The sequence below is a fragment of the Toxotes jaculatrix genome, chromosome 13 (genome assembly GCF_017976425.1).
Source record: "Toxotes jaculatrix isolate fToxJac2 chromosome 13, fToxJac2.pri, whole genome shotgun sequence".
NCBI classification, from domain to species: Eukaryota; Metazoa; Chordata; class Actinopteri; family Toxotidae; genus Toxotes; species Toxotes jaculatrix.
The window spans coordinates 13,028,512-13,050,837 of record NC_054406.1 but is presented as its reverse complement, the minus strand read 5'-3'; the positions used below and the strand labels follow the sequence as shown (position 1 = coordinate 13,050,837).

Sequence of the window (22,326 nt, the reverse complement as noted above, 5' to 3'; positions counted from 1 at the left end):
TCAGGCAACACAAGAGCCATATTGAAAGGATTACAAGCTTAAGAGCAAGCCATGCTAGGGTTTCTGTAAGCCTCATATGTTAGATAGTGCAATATTGCTTTTGATGTTGAGCCTGAGAGGAAAATGGATCCATATAAATAAAAACAGTTGATGTGTCACACCTGTGACTTGAAAATTTCCTCAAGGGACTGACATTGACTGACAGCAACTGACAGTATCTTGCTAGTGAAAATACTATAGATTGTTTACTGATTATCCTGCTCCTTCTTAACCACACATTAGTAGCCACTGTTTGGTTGTTGTTTAATATAAAGGTGCGTGCCAGTGCCCATGGGGTTTTCACACTGGCGTGGCTAGCAGAAGCCTTCGATTTAAGTTAGTGGACAAGATAAGGAGCCAGTGATCTCACCCCCAAGTCAAGCTAGGCTGGTCTTTTGCTTTGAAGATGCAGTTGCACAATCATACTGATAGATATACAGTAAAACTCATCAAAGTTCTATAATAATCAAGTTCTGCAATGCAAACCATTAAGCAAGCATCAGCTATTTGCAACTGCCTTTTGTTGGCGCCTACCCCATTAGATGCCAGCACATCTTCCGTCTCCTCCTCTTTGTGCTCGATGTGCATCTCAAATGGGTTTCCCTCCTGAAGATACTGCTGGAACAGAGACAGCTCCTCCTGGGCCAGGGTGGACGAGGACGTGGCCTGTCTGCTCGGTGAAACGGATGGGGAGCGACACTGGCCCATGAACTTAAACTCCTGGATCGGAGAAGATGGGACAGAGAGACACTTTGAAGGACAACAGATGTAGGTTTGTGTTTGGTGAAAATGAGACACATAAGACAGGAAATGGAGAAAATAGGTTTTGTGTTTAATTTAAATTAACTTATTAATAATAATTTAACAACTTTGGAATTTGAGCATTTAAAAAAATTGACCTGTTCTACCAAACATACTCTCTCACAAAAAGTTCACATATAAAGTATAAAATAGAAGTACACAACAAAAGCATTAAATAGGTTGTGTACCATAAAGTTATGTACACACACAATTCTCATGCCATTTATTAATCAGATTTTTTTGCATATGGGTTTTTTTGTTTTTTTTATTTTAAACACCATTTACCCGAGCAAGACGGACATGAAGGGAAAAAAAGATGTATGAAAATGAAAAAACAGACTTTGAACTAAGTCCATTCATCTTTCTGACATTTCTTCCTTTCCATTTATCATTTCTGCTTCTATGTGAAGGCAGCTGAACATGTTGTAAGCACAATGGTTTTTTTCTTTGAGTTGTTTCCAGTATGTATCCATTGCATGCTTAAAACATTTTTGGTGGTGGCTGTACATGATCTACATTGGGCACTAATGCTCAAGGCTTTATCTGTTTTTTTTTAATTGTTGCTCATGAGTGTGGGGAAATAAAACCCTCTAACACACACGCCACAAGGGACAGCAGCCGTTTCATCTTCATCTGTGTTATATAATGTGCAGTGAACTTCACTACTCCTATCCAAATACACAAGCTGAGACACCCACGCACACACACACACACACACACACACAGAAATCATTGAGGAGAATCCTCTGTTTCATATCCTTATGCAAATTTCACAGTGGTGGTGGAGGATCAGCGGGGGGAGTGCAGTGGGTGACGATGTGGAATAAATGAATGCTACCATGCATCACTTTCCCGCCCCAGTGATGTGATTCTTACTCACATGGAGTTGGGCGATGTTGAAGTTAGACTTCACTGGACACAGTTCCCATGTCTCATTTTCCAGAAACATCCTTAGCTCTTCTAATCGTGCCCTGAGCAGATGGAGGAGGAAAAAAAAACAAGAAGTAAAACAGAAGAAGTCAACATCTGTCCATTACTGACCTCATGCCATTTCGTATATTTAGCCAACTCCCTTGTCCCGAGAGCCCAGATTAAATGAGCTGACATAAACAAACCCTGCAAAGGTCACTGATGCGAACTGAAAAGGAAGATGTGTGTGTGTGTGTGGTGTGCGTGCGTAACATGTTTCCATGTTAACTGTGATCACAACTTAAGACAGCCACCCAGGTGCTCACCCGCTAGGTCAATATCAGGTCTTTCTGTGGGAAATGTCAGAGCAATGTGGACTTGTGTTACTCGTCTTAAAGGGGTAATGTATGAGTATTTTAGTTAAAGACATTCAAAAACGAACTACGATTATCAACAGAATGTGAAGAAACAATAGTTTTGAAGTCATGTCAAAGACATCTATATATTGTGTTACAGAGATATCAACTTAAGGTAGCAAGCTAATCAGCTAGCCCTCGTCCATCCTGTCCCGTAGAACCACTTTGTACCTCAAACAACGATAGTGAGTCACTATAGTGTCCAATCTTCCCTCCGTCTATAAACCTGTGTTGCCACCCCAACCACCACTACATCTTCCCTGTCTTTCTAACTCGGACAGCTGGGTATGAGTCTACCAATAACTGAAGAAAACCACCTACTGGTTATGTAATCAGACTGCAACCTGTGTGGAAACTATGCAGGTTTGGCAATATGTCAACAACTACCCAGTGCTGAGGTTAGATTTATTCTAGCTAACTTTAGCTCAACGTGAGGGTTGAAACTTGGTGGTGAGTGGCCAATGCACCCAATTCAGGAAAACGCACACAGCACGCTCTCATGTACACAGAAAGGAGCGGTGCAATTTCTTTTTTTTTTTTTTTTTTTTTTAAATGGAAACTTTGGTTGACTTCAACATACAGTAGGATCTTAAATAAACTTTATTTAACCATCCTGGCTCCACTTCCCTTTAGCTATATTTCCTAAATATAATGCATTGAGAATTAAAGGACATCAAAACAAAACATCACAGAGAAAATGAGTTGGGGGGGAAGAAATTACTTGTGGCAAAGCTCTTAGATATTTATCATGTCTGAGCTCTGACAATGTCATTCTGTCCTTTGCACCCACAGGCCAACAACCAATGCCATGTACCCGCCCCAGTGACTGAGTGTGTGACTGCAGGCAGCCGACAGACAAATACAGGCATCAGGCAGTCAAAGTTCATTGATGGGTAATCTCTTTGGGAATGACACCTGCCTGGAAAATGAATCAAACCTAACGTAAAGATGATGCACACTGGAAGCCTCCTGGCCAGCAGTGCAGATGTGTGTGTGTATGTGTGAGAGCATGCATGGAGGGGTTTGATAATATGCCTTCATAACGCTGCTGCATGTCCACCTCCTCTTCTTCTTCTGTCAGAACTTCTTTTTCACAATTTCACACTGAGATCGCCTCCATCTCATCACCTCTTACAAAAAACATGTATCCCATCATGCCACCACGCGTCTCACCCCTTTGCAATTTTGTGTCGTGAGTATGAGGCATATTAGCTCTCTGATATTTAAGCATCTTATCAATGATTTGTGACAGGTAATTACAATCACTGATCAATGCAAATCACCTCTGATGTTGTGGAGCTGTCGTGTGTGAAAGTATTCATATTCATGTGGCTGACGGGTGGGGGGATGGTGAGGGGTATGTAATCAAGATGTAAATGTGCTTCCAGCTCAGTGAGTATTACCATGTAATTACACGTCTACTCCAAAGAGAGTTACACTGGGAACTGAGTGAGTTAGAGGCAGCCAATGGCTGTGACTGTGTGTAAAAGTTTCTGCCAAGCACTGACAACCTGCTGTCCAAAAATCTGTTCCACCTACTATCATCTCACTACATTCTTTCAGTAATATCAGGGGGGCTGCACATGCACTCTATGTCTAATTGTTCACACATAATTAATCCTATCAGCTCAGTGAATGAACAGAAATGATGTCTAATTGTCACACTGTCGCATAGAAGCAATGGAAACACCTGTACCTGTGATAGTTTTTAAAGTAGTTGACACTCTGGCGTTTGATAGACTCCTGCAGGACCTCTGACTTGCTGCCACAGAACTCTTCACCCACCTGCATCAACCTGAAACAGTTGAAGGGAACAAACGATGTCAGAATGATAGTGGTGAAGGAAGGAGACGGAGAGGGAAGAAGTAAGACAGAGGCATTTGTTTGTTGACACAAGTATTTTTTTTTATGAATAAATAAAGAAAATCTAATTATGCCTAATCAATCTACACTGTAAAAAAAAAAATCCCCAAGTGTTATCAGCTGTGTTAATGAGCCCAAGGAGTGGTGTTTCATGGCGTATGTGGCCTTGAAGTTTCCAATAATCAACACCTCTTTGTCAGTAAGAGCAAGAACACCTGTCACCTGATGGAGCATGTGGATAGAAGACACGCTGTGAGGAGTGTACGCGTACACAGTGATGCAAACACTGCAAGATAGGACTATTCTCACTGAAGAAGTGATTTGATTAAGCAATCGATTTCGATCCTCAAGTAAACTGATAAAGCAGTTTAAGGTTTTATTGCAAAAATTACATAAATTATAAATGTACTTCTAAATAAACCATCCTTAAAACTGACAGGTAATTTTCCAAATTTGTTGTTCATATAATTTTACCCTTCAATAAAGAAAAAAAACATCTTTGCATCAAAAACAGCCCTTTATTCTCAAAACCGCCTGGGAAGGACTGTTTTGAGAGTTTGAATGACAGCTGAGCCAGCAGGGTCATAGAGACACAATGTAAACAGACTTGCTCTGGTAAATGGAACGTGCCAGTCAAGGGACAGACAGAGTACTGTTCGCTATGGTGTTTACAAAGACCAAACAAAGCAAACCATCCAAAACAGAAAGAAAAGCACATAATATCAAATGGCAAATATGCTGACACAAACTCTTTCCAGTCAAGTACAAACTGAGTAAGTGACTGAGCAAATGAGAACTGAAAAAAAAACAAGTAAAGCAAACGAGAGAGACTGCATGTAAAAGTAGATAATCATGAAAAAGAGGGAAAAAAAGACAAGAAGAAGACAGAGATAGCAAGATAAGGAAGACCAATTAAAGGAAACAAGGAATAAGTCGTCTGCTGCGGCTGTGCGCTGTACCTGCTGATGACATCCAGTACCACTATGAAATCGTCATATTTGAAGTTGGACATGTCTGTACCCAGGATGTAGGCCTTCACTTTCAACTGGACATCCTGAAGAGAGACATGAGAAGAACGGGGTGATTTGTGGAGGGAGAACTTGCGACTGTGACATGCTTTAGACATTACAAAGAAAGGAAGACAGAAACGGGGAAGTCAACTCTTCTCTACAAACCTGCCAGATCCGTGTCAGTCCATGTTCTAGTTTCTTCTTTACATAGCTGCGGTCCACCACTAACTCATCAGACTCTGCAGCCGCTGCATCATCTAGACATATTTAAACAGGACACACAGACGGATTTAAAAATTAACACACCAATAAAATTCCGTCTTCTTTTTCATTTCATTTTTACATTGTTTGGCCCTGTTCTCTCGACAAGACACGAATGAATTCATTTACCTGTTTCAAAGGACAAAAGAATGGATGCAAGTGCAGCAGACTGGATTCATACAAAAGTAAATAAAGACTACGGTTATTCTTGATCACATTAAATATGTCCCTTTGACAATGGTTAAAGAAAGGATTCCTCAGGTGCACTCTAATATGAAAAGGGGTATATGGTGGAGCTGATCTGCAGATCTGACCAGCTTAAGCCCTGTCAAAAGTAATTTAATGTGAGTGCCACTATGCCTGAATGTCAGCTGGAGACTGTGAGAAGTTCTGTACCTATGTGGCTGTCAGTCGGCATCTGAAAAGAGTGTAGGTTGCCACGTGGAAGCCAGCAGAACGATAATAGATGGCAGTTAAATAAGACGCTGAAGTCCTGTCAGACTGTCAGACAGTGAAACATCTTCAGGGAACATGGTCCCTCCTGTGTCGTCAGCTCACTGTCCTTTTATTTGTGTTATTTTTTTTTTCTGTGATCGATCAGATAGAATAGCATGTGGTGCCGACACTGCAGAGGCTACAGTGTCATAGTGGCTGCAATACTTTGCCGAAAATTGCCTCAGTTAAACTCAAGATGCTCGCTCTATTTGAAGTGGATTTCTAGGAAAGCCAGCAACGTAAAGCCTGTGAGTCAGGTAGGATGTGGGATCGACAGTCACCTGCAAGCAGGTGGCTGTCAATCAAAACAATTTCCTTTAATGTACTGGGAACACAGATAAATGCAGAGACTCATCTTGGTCACGGATTAACCATTGGTTAATGTTTGTTGTTATGGTACTTCTGTCTTTTGATAATGCTCATTTTATTCATAGAAACCCCTTGTTTAAAACAATTTATACATTACATATATACCTTTTAAAACCTATCCAAAATAATTTATAATTCATTCTACAGTAACAGTAATATTCTACAGTAAAGCCAGCTTCCCAGATCTCTATGGTTTAACAGGGAAGGTGCTTGTAGACACTGGAGCCTCAAACCTGCCTCTATCCATAGGAAGGAAGGCCTCCCCACCCACTGCATCTCCCTGATGACCAATATTGTAATACCTCAAACTGCAAGTCAAAATACATAGTCACAACAGCTTGTAAACAAGGGGGAAAAAAAATAACCCCAGTCATCCCACCATGGACAAAAGCCAGAGTAAAAAAATGCTAAAATTCTGCTGCAGCATCTGTTATTAGAGTTCATCCTTTACTTCTGGTTAAATAAAAACATTCTTCAAATATTGGCCAAGCACGTGTATTTATAGGCAAACCAAACAACATGGTGAATCCATCTCCATGTGTGCCAATCGCTGCAAGGGTTGATGGGAAAGACATTCAAGAGACAAGAATTTCCAAAACTTTAGACTTCAGTCTTCAGTGTACGAGCACTGTGGAAAAACGTAAATGTGTCACCAATAGAATATGAGTGGATCTCGTCGTTTTTGAGATCATAAACACTGCCCCTCATTAACCATTAAACCAGATGATGCTAGACACATTAGTCGGAGAAAACAAGGGAGACAGGCATGAATCATGGGTAGTGTTTTTCTTATTCTGAAGCAGTGAGATGGTTGAAAGACCTAAAGCTTTAACCGTACAAACACATAATTTAACTCAGCTTGACTCAAACGTCTCCAAGCTGTAGTCAAAACAGAGCCACCGTCCACTGGACCTGCTGGGAGAGGTATTTGTCAGTAGAGCAAAGGGATAAATATCTCTTGCCATTTTACCTGTTTTTTAAAAAAACAAATGAACTCTACACGGTCACGTTGACTTTAGCATCTGCGGCACTTAGTGTGTTTTCATAATGACACAATGGAGCAAAAAGCATATTCATAAAAAAAAAAAAAAAAGAAGCACAAACATTAATTTTGTGACGCCCACACACCGTGTATATCTAATAATATAAATATGATGGCAGACAGTAAGGAAGAAAGAGAGGGGAGGAACTGCTGAGGAAAGGCCTCAAAAGATGTGAACATAGTGTTAGAAAAAAAAAAAAACACTATCAAATGGAATCAAAACCTGAAAGAAAAAAAAACTAAACCTAAAGATAAGAAATACTGTGTACATTTAGGGGGGAAAAAAGCAAGTATAACACTTCAGACACCAGTGTTCAGCTGGGATCAATGAACCTGGATTAATCTGAGATCCCAGGAAACCTTTGAAACCCGTAGGTATTCTTTTATAGACATACAGACAAAAAAAGTAGAAAACGCACAGACTAGAATCACTCCTGTGAGACCTGTTTCACCAACCTACATGAGGTGTTTAAAAAGGCAGACCTTACCTGTAAGAAACAGTGAGGTATTCAGGTGTGACACAGATATACAGAAGGATAATCCTGGTATTATACAATGAGCTCCATTGCCCGATAAATTTGAAGTAACAACATCTATTATTATTACGTTCACACAATTTTATGACACAGATGACAGATGGAACCAATACCCTGGATTTGCTAACTCTCTAGACTATTGATTAATATCATTAACATCCCTACTAGCTGATCACCTCTCTCTGAGAAACAAGGCAGAAGAACTCTGTTCTATGGAGCCTGGTTTACCTTACAAGGTTCTCCTATTCCACTGTTCCTTTTTAACAGTCTGCACGCAGACCAGCAACTTTACCCACAGGACCTGCGTTAATCGTACTCTGAGGCATACAATTAGAGGCACAAAGGATTTGTTAAGCCTTACTATGGATTCTGACAGAAGGCCCAACACACCAAAGGAGAGAAAAATCCTCAAGAGGAATTCATGTCAAATCTGATCTGTTGCAATAGATTGGACCAAAAGGTTTCCCTTTAAACATCATTAGTGGGTAAACCCAGGCCTCAGATTGTTTCAAGGAGACAAGTTGTCTAACCTAGCAATAGGTCCAGACAAGACATTTTATAAAAACAAGTGGAAAAAAAAAAACCTGCCTATAATGACATTAAAGCATCTGTTTCAAATACATGTCATCTTGTGTGAGACATCTTCTGCAGCATTACCATTATCTGCATCTGTTACTGATCAAGTTATCTCACTGGCACTATTTTCTGTCTCAAAAAGGCAGGTCTTAAAGGCTAAATACAAGCTTTGCTGCCATGTCCAACACTCATCCAGTTCAAGTACAATTTTGTTAGTAAACTTGTGAGCCACAAACCTTATGGCATGAACCGTATCAGAAGCCAAACCAGTTATTTTAACAACACTAATTGCAATATTAACTTGACATGGTCAAGTGTGTCTTCTCCCTAGGGAGATGGAAAGCCTCTCCTATTTCCAAGAATGGATAACAGCTGCTTTGAGCACTAGACCAGCAAGATTTTTTGGTGGAAAAGATATCACTTTCATAAGAGTAGATCAAATTTAAATTCTGGCTGGCAAGAAAACCTCTGCACCTAGCGGTTTATCTTCCTCTGCCACCAACTGATTGCAATCATCAGACTCAGAAATGGATGTGACAGTGAGTGATACACCTCATGCTTCTCCTTGGTGTTTGAATTTATATGAAATGTGTCTTCTTGTTCATCTCAGATTTCTGCCTTTACTGGGAGTGAGCTCATGCTGCTTTTTAAACTCTAAACCCCCCGCCCATCCTTTCATAATACTTGCACAGCCACTTACTGCCATGTTGCAGCCAAAACTACTCGTGACTTCTAATAATGACATTGTGCCGGTGTTAAATAAAACGTGTCTGGGAATGAATCAATGAATGCCCTAATGGCGGTTTTCAAACACTGTCTTTGGGACCCCGATAATACTGGTTGTAATTTGAGACATTAATGGGAACAGAACTGTTGAAAACAATTGCGTCATTCACTAAAAGAAAAGTTGCTTGACATTCTGTGCTATTCAGAAAGTTTTCAGACCCCTTTACTTTCTTCACATTTCAGTTTTTTGTTCTTAGTAAATTTGCACAACTTTCTAAAATTCTGTTTTCGATTTATCATCATGTGTAGATTAATGAGGGAATAAAGTATTGACAATTTTAGGGTAAAGCTGAAAAATAAAGAATTGAATACTTTCTGAAGGCTCTGTCTCTGGGTTTCATTTAATGAGCACAAGAGCGGTAGTGAGAGTGAGGTATGTGAGGAGAAGACAAAGTAAAACAGAGGTTGTGAAAGCCACGAGCCCCGAAAAAGGTGAGAGAGCAGAGACTGTGACTGAATAACCGATGAAACAAAACTAAGAGCTATGGGCGCGCCAGAAAGAGTCAGGAAAATGTTAAAGGAAAATGAAAGAGGAATAGAAACTAACTGCACACTTTAAAATACTGTGGTATTAACTAATATTTTTAGGTTAACACTATCTGATACCCACCATCTAGAGTTGTTAGAAATAGCCAATCTAAATTAAAGTTCTCTCTCTTAAAGAAAGCAAATGTAAGATACAGTGTATTTTGATGGTTTACATGAGATTTCTCAGTACATAACAATTTTATTCCATTTAACAAAGGCTTTTTTCCCCACCAACAATTACAAACCAATTAATTTCCCTGCTGCTGTTGTCACAGCAGTTTTGGTCACTGCAGTGTCCCACTGTTGACCTGGTGAGGGTGTAGACAGCCTCCCCAGGCTAAGCCATAATAATGGTTATTAAAAAGTGTTACTACAGAGAGGGAGGAAAAGATAAATGATAGGGAAAACCACCCTTTGTCAACCTGTAGGTGGTAACCAGTGTTTGACCTTTGGTGGCATTGTGGGTAACAGAGCTCTTGGTGAGTCACATGACAGAACCCCACTGGGGCCTTAGCTCCCTGCTGGTTTCAAACTATGACTCATAGAACAGCAGCCTGTGCATGACTTAGCATAAATCTGCAAAAGTTTAGCAAGAGAAAAGTCAAAACACGACTTGCGGTTTCTGAATATTATAAGGACACAATCTAAATGGAAGCAGTGGGACTTTCATCACACTGTATTGGCATGGTATGACATTCATCACTGTAAATCGGATTTAAAAACATTATCTGCTATTTCCCCACAGATGACACAGAATGAAGGGATGCCAAAAAAAATTATAAGAAATTGAAACTCAAAAATTAAGCAGTAAGGTTGCCTTCGACTTTCTTTCAACTACAAAACCTTCTTTGGAAACCAGCTTTGCACAGTTGGTCAATACTGGTCTGTGATGCTGCACCACATGGTTTGATAAATCCCACTTATTTTCAGGGGATTACATTCTATCACACTTGACACCATGTAAATCTCTAATTATTCTATTCAGCTGGGATTTGGTGCAGTCTGAACATGTGAAATTATGGTGTTTTTATTGACATATAAATATTAATATTTTGAAAGGTTTACCATGTATCTAAGTTCCCACATGAAATTCCTGTAAAGGAGATGCATCTGAAGGGCTTGTAAATAAATCCAATTACCGTTTAGACATGATACATAAGCAGGATGAATATACTGAGAAATCAGTTATGATTAGATTGGTGCTGTGTTATGTTGACTCAGGGGAAGAGAGATATACACGAATAAAAAAAGTGATGAAATGGATCAATCAGAAATAAAGCACAATTTGTAATAGGAGAGGTTGGCAAACCATAGGTTATTTCACATAGCATGCTCCCTCAGTTTAGTTTATATGCTGTGTGACTATGGAACATTAATGAGGTGTGAAGGTCAATTCTGTTGCTGAGCGCTGAAAAATGATGGTTTTCTTTATCATAGCCGAGCAGACAGCCTCCATACATTCCAATATTAGTTTGCATGCTTCAGGCCCCTGCTCCGTATGAACGTGTAACAGATACACAAACTGGTCACGCTTATTTACTCTCACACAGCCAAAGGCTTGCACACACACGGAGCGGCGACCCCTCCGCCTGACGGCCATCGGTGCTGATCGAACATGACAGGGTGTGTGCTTCAGCAGCAAATCCATTTTGTCAGGTAGGGATATGACCCCGGCCCATTTTACTTCCTGAAACAACCTTTCCTTTCGTCAAGTGGCTGGATCAATTACTGAAACATTACACTGGCTGGTTCAATATATCAAGCGACCACAGCTCTAAATCCAATGGGATGTTCTTTTTGGTTTCTTAATGAGGGGAGGTGTGCGTGTGTGTGACAGAAAGAGAGGGGACAGAGTGATCTTCAGTCAAGTGAGGACTCTGATGGCCTCGTGTGAGAGATGGAGGTCACTGTCACCGCAAAATACTCTTCGACAAATGAGACAAAGCTTGTACAGTAAATCACTACTCTGATGGACCACACGTGCATACACACACACACACACACACACACACATCAGGATAAAGAGAAAAAGGTGAAAGCCAGGATGAAGCAGGGGTCGGGGACATCTTTACACAGAGGACAGAGGTGACAGCCAATCAAATAGGGAGATGATAGATAGGCCTCATCAAAGCGAATGTGACGTGCGTCCTCTTCTCTGCGGAGAGGATCCTGAGGACTTAGCATGTCACCAACCAGAGAACCCCTTGTTTCCTCATTCATTTACCTAATGAATTCAGTACAGTAAGTGGGGAATGGAAATGAGTTATCTTTCAATATGCTGTAGTAAGGCACAAGCTAATATAACAGTGCTCCATTTGCAGCTAATATCTGACACCGTCTACGGCAAGACAAATGACTGAAACAGTGATGAGGTGAAAAGTGCTTTAAGCCAAACCTGGTATGGCTTCTTTTCTTACACTGGTAACAAATTCAGCTTCTAGTGGAGATTACTGCTAAACCACAAAGTATGTATTTCCTTGACAACAGCGCTTCTCGAGGCTGATGTTTTCACATCTGGCGACTGACTTGAGGCAGGATGGATAGAAGCAGCGACAGAAACAAGACTTTTCTTGTTGATCCAGACATAAGCTTTGGGTTTGGACAGATGTGGTGTACTGTCGTCTTGCTGTTCTTAATGAGCTGTAACATGAGTGCACTCAGTTTCCAGTGGAAGAGTCAGTGTCCTTTATGCTGTGATCGTCACAAAATGTACAAAAAGCAATTCTTTTCTGATGATACGATAAAAACAGGTCTAAATGGCACTGGAAGGTCAAAAAGGTCACTGAAGACAAATTGTAAAAGAGCCAAAATCTTAATTTTACTCTAATGTCAGTGTTGTCTATTTGTGTCAAGTTATTCATTATTAACTGCTACAGCTGGACTGGAAAGCCCTGTTTCTATTAGCATGGAAACAGAACAAACTCACAAACACGACCTGACTTAATAAAAGGTATCAAGTGCATTGTTTGGTACAATGGAAGTTATCACTATATTGACATGTATGATTCTGTTCCTTCTGTTATGGCGTTGAACAATGGCTGAAAAAATGCTTTTGCACTACACTATGATGATGCAGTGAAGCTGACCTTTGACCTTTTGTTTATAAAATGTCCTTACTTAATGATTTGTATGAAATTTTAATGTATAAATTCTTGAAAAATGGTAAAAACATGATTTGTAAAGTCCAATCAATTCATCCTTGGATCCAAGTCGACGTTTGTGCCAAATTTGAAGAAATTCCCTAAAGCCGTTCCTGAGATGCCGCGTTCACGAGAATGGGACGAACTGAAGGACGGACTGGGTGGACAACCCGAAAGCATAATGGCATGGTTGTTGGTGGAGAAGAGGCATTAAAAATGCATCATTCATGGTTCATCACCTCTGCATATATTTATCCTTGAAACCGTTTGACACTAATCCCACATGGTAAACTCAATAATGTGTACATATAATTTATGTTCATATAATTAGAACAGATTGTTAACCTGATTTAAATTTGATAATGCTGCAAAAATTAACACATATAAACCACTGTATTACCAGCGTGTTATAGCCTAAGATCTGAAACTGTAAAAATACAATGCACACCTCTGTGCTGCTGCGAAAAGGTGTTTTAGCAATAACAGAGTAATCAAAAGTGATTATTCTGCTGCTGACTCATTCAACAACCTGTACACTGAAAGAGAACTAAGTAAATGCTGCAAAATTTGTGCCACTTCAGTATTTGTAACACTACACCGTGCACTGCACTGAAGCACCAGCACACATTCAATAACCTCTTTTCTTTTCACACAATAAGGTTCAGTTATTTCTTTCTGTAAGCTATAAAGATGATAAATTTACTGTGTGTTGGAATCAAACAGCCAGGAAACAGTGGAATTCCTGAGAGTGTGGAGAAAACTGACCCCATTTTCAACCAGTCATTGCAGACTGAATCTGTGAATTACTTAATCAGCTTGAGGTATAAGGAGCAGATCTGGTGGTTTATGAGTACGTCTAAATGAAAAACTAGAGAGACAAAGGAGGTGACAGAGAGATTTGGAGAAAGAAAATGAAAAAGGGAAGGAGAGTTTGAGACACCAAAAATTCACTTGTGCATGACAGAAGGTGTGACCAGTGTGGAAGTCATGTGCTCCCTCTATGGCATCTGGTGCACACACATCTTTTTATTTCTGAATCTGTAATTGTACCAATATAAGGTGCTTTTAAAAGGAACTGTTCCTCTTTTGCTGCATCTGAACAGTGTAATGTTGCTGAATTTAAATGAGTTCAGAAAAAGTTACAGAGTCAACGGGTTTTCATAGGTTCGGTCTCTTACCTGGGGTGGGAGCATTCTCCTGTTTGTCGTGCTCCTCGTGCCACTGCATGGTGCGGTGGTAGCTCAACATCACCTCCCACAATGCCTTGCACAGATCTGTCAGGCAGGGGATGTAGCTGTCCGGGGTGATATGCTGCCAATAAAGAGATGATGAAGACAAGGTCACTGATGCTCTTTTCAAAACCTTAGTTTGTACAACTGTATTTCTATATCACACGTTTGTATGTCCTTCTACAGAACTGTATTTACCTAAAAGGGAAAAGGGATTTTTTTCAGAGTTCTGAAACACACAGTGCTGGACTACTGTAAAAATAAATGGCAAAATTCAGCAAGAGCCTCAGACAAAAAAATAACCTGATCAGCTGTCCTCTACATTACATCTAATTATAGCCCGCTTATACGCCTCATTCAAGGACACTGTGTTGGAAAACACAGTGTTTTCTGCGTCACAAGAAACAAGTTCATTATATAAGAGCTAATTAATGTAAGAACAGATTAAAATAAGGATGCTATTACGCGGGTGCCTCGCTAATATGCAGAACATAGATTTAAAATATCTCAGATGTGCACATTAGGTGGGCTATTACACTACATTACACCATAACTTCATAACAAACAGCCATTTGTGACAAAAACTTTTCTTTTATCCGTCATTAACAAAAGCAACTGGATCTCACAGAGCTATCCATTCTCAGGACAATAAAGTAATGTGTGGTTGTCATAGTAACAGCACTTCTTTACACTTATGACATTTTTGACTATGTCAAAGAGCACCTGCACAGTATAACAAGTCCAGACTTATTGTTTTATAATATGACTATGTGGGTGGATAATCAATCACTGTCTATGCATCACAATCAAACAAAGTGTGATATAAAGTTCATATGCCCAGGACCTGAACTGAGTTATTACTTTCAGAAAATGGCAACTTAATTATCACATTATGAGATTCTGGGAGTATTAAGTATAAATTTACAAATGAAAAGAATTTATTAATGATAATTCTGACACTAAAATGGCCTCTTATAATAATGTGTTTTAAAGAGAATTCACATCTTTTTCATGACACATAATCGCCTACCTACGTACCTATATGACAATGACATTTCATCCATGGAAAAACCACAATCCCTGTCACTGAGCTTTGTGACTAATAACAGTCCTCAAAAATACTCAAAGGATAATGCATGCTGCTATTTTTCCTTCACATATCTATCAGATGAACATAACTGAGTTCTCAGGAGGCCAGAAAGCCTGGAAAAGAACATTTGCGTGTGTTTGGTTAAATTCTGGCCCGCCTAAGAAAAGTCCAGCTGGCACAATAGTAGCCACTGACACAGCTCAAGGCTCTACAGAACAACTCGCCAATAGAGTCCTGTCAGCATGTTCGGAGATATATTAATCACTGCCAGATGAAACAGCACTGTTGACAGCGGCTGCACTTCACTTTGCTTAAACCACGATAATGAATAAGTGTTTGCAGAACCCTGCTACCTTTCACAAAAGATTACAATTACACATCACGAGCCTCATACACTGGTGGCTGCTGAGAGAGAAAACAGTGCAACATTGCAGTAAAGACCCCAACTGTGTAAAGACTAACATGAGTAAAGTCCCACATTATCTTCTGGCTTTTTCCTCTGGCATGTCCAAGAGAGCATGAGTGACAAACCACGACTTGCCAGAAGAATCTCTCCACAGAGCCTTTCTTAGTGAGACGTCTGAGGTAGATTCATGACTGTGAGCCATCGGCAAGAAAGTTTCATCTCAAAAGATGCTGTTAATGACAGAGCTGTTGCCTGAGGCATCTAAATTGCACAACAGGCGTGAATCCACTATTGTTAGAGATGATTTGGTGCTGAAAGAGTGAAATGCTATTAATTCCATCAGTCAACAACTTCCCGACACTGAACACTGAAGTTATCAGGAGAACAAGAGTGGGGAAAATCGGTTAGTTGTTGCACTGTGTTGTATTAAAGCTCAGAATATTGGAGATAAGATGATGCTTTCATGCATATTTCCCATCAGCACATTAATACATCATGCCCTGCAAAACCTCCAATGATGACAGTCTATTATACTTACACCAGTGTAACAAATCCTCATCTGAATTTGTTTTAACTGCAATCAAACTTGGGAGGTTAATAACTAGCTGAAACAGACATGAATCAGTTTTCTCACTGAGGATGTTTCTTTACCCGTAAACAGTGAACAGCAAACTGTACGCAGCAGTGAACAGTACACTGAACCAATTACACAACTGGTGGAGTTTCTTTAATTAAGGCTTTTTGTCTTTGTTTTGTTTTTTTTGAGAAAAGCAATCTGCGGCACTTACGGCAAGGATGTGCAGTCAGGTATACAAAGAGTAGCAGACGCCCAAAATTACATACAAATACTCGCTATCATCTGTGAGCTGTGTTTACTGCAGGAACACTCCATTACCTCAGCAGGGAGTATAAGCAGCGTTTGAGCCATCAACGACCTTTACTTTGCTCCTTGTTGGCTCACCACAGATCTGAACAACTTCCTGTTGTTCCAGCGGTCAAGATGCCAGGACAAAGAACAAATAATCATGATGAATGACCATTGAGCATCATCAGGTTTATCTTTTAGGTTTCAACACTGCAAGTTTAGAGATGTAATTAGGTATGAATTTCTAGTTGTAGCTCATGTTAAGTACAAACCCAACATATCAGGTAACTGTAAATATGGATCTAAAGATCCAACATAGTATGGCATAATTGTGGTAGTAAAACAGTTGATATAATTTTCATGTACAGTCAAAGAAAGTAATTGAGCACCACCTGAAAAGACAAACATGGCTGCAGTTACAAACAGGCTCAAGCACCAGCGGTCAGGAAGGTAAGCTAATCAACCAGTTCTGACAAAACCAGGCTTACACTTGACATTCCCTGTTCTCCACCAGACAACCGTATTACAGCAGCATGTTGCCAGGCAACTGGGGTGAGGGGGAGGCGACGTGGGGGTGAGAGGCTTGACTGTGTGTGTGTATGTGGGTTAAGATCTTCAATGGGTACGCCTGCACAGAACTGATGTCCAGCTCTGTTTGTGTGTATATGTTAAAACTGACAAGTTTTATGTCAGACTCAAAGTCACACCGTAACAAAGTTAAAATTAAATTAGATTAATAGGATTAAAAAAAAAAAAACTTTTCTGCTCTAGTACAATAATGAGAGCACAAGCGAGGCAAGGAACTACTTTACAACAGCCATTTGGTTTGCTGAATATAGTTACCTATCATTACACACACAACATTTGGCAAGCTGGGTCAGGGGGGTTTTTCAAAAAGACAAAGAGCTGAGTGCATTTTTTCCAGTGGTGTGTGTGGGAGTGTGGAGGAGTGTGGATGAAAGAAAATGCCACACATTTCACAAAAGAAGACAGCGCAGGTAACCGTGATTTAGCTGATTCGCTTTCTTTCGCAAAAAACAATCACACCCTCTCCTTTCAAGAAAGAATAAATAAACAGATTAACCTGCAAGACATCAAAAACATAGTCAGCAATCTGTGGACCTGCTGTGCCAGCAAAAATAAAAAAAAAAAAAGGTACTGCACGCTCTCCTAAAGAGCTCTTTCTCTAACACACACACATACACACACTTAAACACAACTTTGAGCACGAGTCTTAAAAATAAGAATCACTTTTTACCAATGTTTAACAAGTGTGAGCAAAGAGAATGTCCAGTTTAATATTTGAGGGAAGACTCTGAGACTAGGTCACTTCATGCAAATATCACTATCTGTGGTTCGTGAGTGCAGCAGATACGCTGACATTTATCTCAGCGAATCTAATCTGTACATGAATATTTGAAATTCCTTTGTTTTTGCAGCTTCATCGACAAGTTTGCTAAAGGCAAAGTCTTAGTCTAACAAGGTGCTTGGAATCTTATCACTGGAATCAGATCTAATCATCCCCTGGCAAAAAAGAAAAAAAGGTTTTATGCTATTCTGCCATTATCTGTTTCAGTTAGCATTCGAAGCACTTATTGGTTCTGTTGTCAAAGTCAAAACCTTTAAGGCTTATCAAAGCAAATGGAGCAGTTGACACAAAAAAAAAACTCAATAGTGCAAGTCACTGCTTCTTTTTTATTATCATCACATTTAATGCAGTTGTTACAGTGCCTTTACCAGATTTAAAACCAGATTAGAGAACGGGGATTTGACACTGGAAACACAACCCCACTGTTTCATCACACAAACTTGGCATGTGCCACAATAATGTTCATATTACATGAAAACTCAACACAAGTCTCCATGGGATTCAGAGGGATAATTTTCCTGTCACTTTTCAAACCACAGATTCCCCAGAATCAAACAACAATCATCCAAGGCACTGAAGAGGAAAATATGTAATAAATGGGGCATCCTGGCCTGAGGATAAAAATAAAACATAACATTCCTCTGGAGGGGGAAGAAAAAACTTTTTGAAAAATCACTCTTCATGATAAACAACAGTTTGGCAGTAGATTAGTTTCATTCTGTAATGAAGCTCTCTGCAGCAACAACAGACTAAACACAAAACAACAACAACAAAAAAAAAACTGCCTCATACCATGACACTGCTTAACATGGAAAAGTAACAATCGCTGCATCTACTCCACAGCCTCGCAAAATGGACCAGCCTGGTCAGACTATTTCAAAATAATGGAACAGAGCAAAGTGGAGAGTGGGATGGATCACTGTGGTTTACTGATGAGCAGCTGTTTGATATCATTATCGGGGTGGATTCTCCATTATCACTAAAGCTAAAGGCTTTTTACAACATTGGTTAAAAAAAAAATGTTTCTACAGACAACAAAGTTTATTACATCCCAGTTAAATGAATTGTTGGCATGCAGTACAGTATTTGGTCCATCCTTTACAGTCATCTCCTCTCCTATGATTCTGGGAGTGAACTGTCCTATTTCCATGCTGATGTAAAATTAATAAGACCCTCTCACAATCAGAACTGACCTTTCTGAGTGTTCCCCTTTCTCTTGAATTTTAAGTCGCATAACTAAAAAGGCAAGTTCAGAGGGTCTAAAGGGTCTCTAACATTAATATAACCTTTATTTATCAGGGGAACAACAACTGAATAGGTTTGCTCTTTTCCACAAACACAAAGTTTCCTATCGATACAGTTCCACAACATTAACACTTCCTCTGCTGAGCAGCTCCACCGGAGCAGGTAAGGGTTCAATGTCTTGATCAAGAGGAAATCAACGGCATTTGTTGAGAGAGAGAGAGAGAGAGAGAGAGAGAGAGAGAGAGAGAGAGAGAGAGAGAGAGAGAGGGAGGGAGAGAGGGAGAGGGAGAGGGAGAGAGAGGGAGAGAGCAGATAGAATTGTTTGGCTGACTTCCCGAGCCGGCCTATTGATTTGAACCAGAATTTATCACAGGTGTATTTTTTATACTAGCCAGAGAGACCTTGGAAACAAGTCAGTGAGTGCCTCTACGCCACAACATCCCAAACAAGCACAGAGAGAGACTGAAGGACATGTCAAATACTAATTTTAAAGGCAGGTACATAAGTGCTTTAAATAATAACCTACCATAAGGAGTAAAAGTGACCACATTACTTGATCTTGCCATAAAAGTTACGGCATACAGGCTATAAATACTGTCAGCGGCACAGAGGAACTGAGTGTGGGTGTTCACATACTTTTTCACATGAGCGTGTGCCCGTGTGTGTGTGTATGTGCTGTCCCATCAATCACGATCACACAGCCGAGAGTGTAACGACATATCCCATCAATCTTAAATTGGTGAGAGAGTTTGTACAGTATATGGGGGATGTGTGTATGTTTGTGGTGTGAACTGGATCATCCAGGCAACACGGCGTGCTGACAGGGTATCGATCAAACACAAGTAAACATTAGGATGTGTCTATAATTAATGCACAGTTGCATGCGCACAGTAATTCAGAGGATCCATGACACAGATTTCCAGTATGATAAGAATTAGGTCTACAGGAAGAGAAAAAAAGAGAAAAGAACAGAAAGGTAAGGACAGTTTGAGGGAAAAGTGTTTGCTACATACAACACCACAAAGGCATGTGGAAAGACGGCTACAATATGAAATTGGTCCAAAAATATTCAGACTAAAAAACCTGCTCAATACTTTTTTGTGGAAAAATACCCTCAAAACAAAAAGATTCACCATCATCCAATTTTTCTAGAACTGTGTCTTATCTTATCTGTGGAAATCCATTTATGATGACAGATTAAAAAACAAGCACAAATTCTATACAGAGGAAAACTTTACTTTTCACCACAACTCAGTCCCAAGTTTTAACTGAAGTGGATTGCTCCAGGACAGTCTCACATTAACAAGTATAATAAATACTATAATAACAGCTTTTTTTGTATATTAACAGCTGTCAGTCTTTGAGATACATGCTTTCTTATGACTCCAATACTATTTACATACTAGGGAAATATAAATAAGACTTTCACTAATAGCTTGACAGTTCCTATTTTGATGCATTCATAGCCACCCTGTGTTCTCCAGCAAAAGGGGAAGTGCAGTAGAGCACATCAGCAGCCGCTGGCATCAAGCTAACAAGCTAAACTTCCTTGCGAGCAAGCCTCCACCCGACAACAGTGAGAACAACTCTTCCTCAGATGACACCTGGGAAATAATTAACATTTAATTGGCATCACTTCATTGTATTTATAGTCTCAAACTTAGTCTGACGTGACAGGTAAACTGATATTTTTATCTGCTACTAAAATCTTGAAAACATCCTGCCAGCCAGCCTGAATGTGAGCTTGCTCAGACACCTCAGGATCAACAACCTGGGTCCAAAGAAAAAAAGACCTGACCAGGAACCCACAGCCTTTATGCATGAAGCAATGCTCCTCCCAGACCACCTACTAACTGGGGTAGGAAAACAGACATAAACAGAGAGAATAAGAACCAGGGGAAGAAGAGATGAGGAGTGAAAAGGGGATAGGTAACACAAAGGTAAGAGGTAAAGAGCAGGGCACTGTAGATACGAGCACAGCAGGCAATGCCCTGCTGTCGAAAACAACAAGGCCAAACATGGAGCTAAACGGTCAGGGGAAGAAAAAGAAAAAAAAAAAAAAAACAAACTATGACAGCTGACATATCAGAGAAGAAAAAACAAACTGTACCCTCAGATCAGGCAGTGATAACCTTTACATACACTTCTATATACCCTTCCACACTGTAAAACAGCCCACACTGAAATTCACTCCCAGCCAGTTCATGATGAATTGACCAAGTTATGGCTTACTGGGCATGCAGATGTGATTTATTTGGATCTGTGGGGGGAAAGCTAATGAGAAGCATACTATATTGTAGTGAGGGGCGACACTATAGTCTGCGTCTCACTAAAACAATGTGTTTTTCTTTTTAGTTTCTCTCAATCACACTCTCCTCGTTCATTTCACTCCATTATCTGAAGAATCTTCTGCCGTACAATATCTGCAGTCATTCAATAAGGCATTCTTCAGTTGGATAGGAGGCAATAAGAAAGGTTTGTGAGTAAAAGCGTGTGTGTGTGTGTGTGTGTGCGTGCGTGTGCGTGCCTAGCAGTACATCATATGTCATTTCACCACAGCACTATGCAGGTGGTGTATTTTACTCAGGTTTTCATGTAACTGACTACAGAAGTGATTGGTGTTCACACTGACATCTAAACAAGTGAACTGAATCTTTTCTGGCAGAAAGCTGTTAAATTACTGACAGAATGGGAAACAGTGGAAGAACAGTGTGTGAAGAAGTACCACCCCCACACGCAAATACACAAACACACACAAAGACTCATCTCCTTACCGTGCACAGGTCCTTGTATTGCATCTTCTGGAACTTGGTGTCAGCGTTGCCAGCGCACAGCTCCACGTATCCCAGCACCACCTGGAACACCGTGTTGTGGATGGCCTGGGTGAAGTGCATGTGCAGTTGGTCCATAGCAGTCTGAACAAAGAAGCAAACACACTGTTATGAAAAGCATTATGTCAAGATGTCACAGTGTGGATCTGTGAAAAGGCAAACAGCAGGGAAATTGCAAATCAAACTTCTTGGAGTCGCATCCTGTGTATTTGATATTTTGAATCATTTGCAGGGATATTATGTTTGCTGCACTAGATGGCAGGAGTGAAAATGAGGATAGCTGTCTACCCTGGGAGCTGCAGTGTTCACAGCCAAGTAAAAAAATGGGTAATTTAGTCTCCAGCCTCCATGATTCAGGCAGTATGGGCAGGGAAAAAGCAGAAAAACAAATGGCAGAGACATATTATTGACATGTATGGTTGGCTATAACTGCCTCCAGCTCTGTTCACTTGTGGCTCCATTAATCTCACGTGGAGTACCTTGAGTACCTTGATTTCATCAAAATAATTTCTTATCAGCA

At 40.1% G+C, this 22,326-nt stretch overlaps 1 protein-coding gene across 2 annotated transcripts in view; it reads right to left on the bottom strand.

Moving 5' to 3' along the window:
• Positions 1-22,326, bottom strand: part of vps50 (VPS50 EARP/GARPII complex subunit) — a 97,393-nt gene that overhangs the window by 35,630 nt on the left and 39,437 nt on the right. For both annotated transcript variants that reach the window (XM_041053206.1, XM_041053207.1), the window contains exons 12-18: positions 21,750-21,890; positions 13,950-14,082; positions 5,204-5,295; positions 4,988-5,082; positions 3,862-3,960; positions 1,721-1,811; positions 574-759 (exon numbers count right to left, since the gene is read on the bottom strand). In XM_041053206.1, the coding sequence (XP_040909140.1) occupies positions 574-759; positions 1,721-1,811; positions 3,862-3,960; positions 4,988-5,082; positions 5,204-5,295; positions 13,950-14,082; positions 21,750-21,890 (837 nt within the window). The remainder of the gene's footprint in view (positions 1-573; positions 760-1,720; positions 1,812-3,861; positions 3,961-4,987; positions 5,083-5,203; positions 5,296-13,949; positions 14,083-21,749; positions 21,891-22,326) is intronic.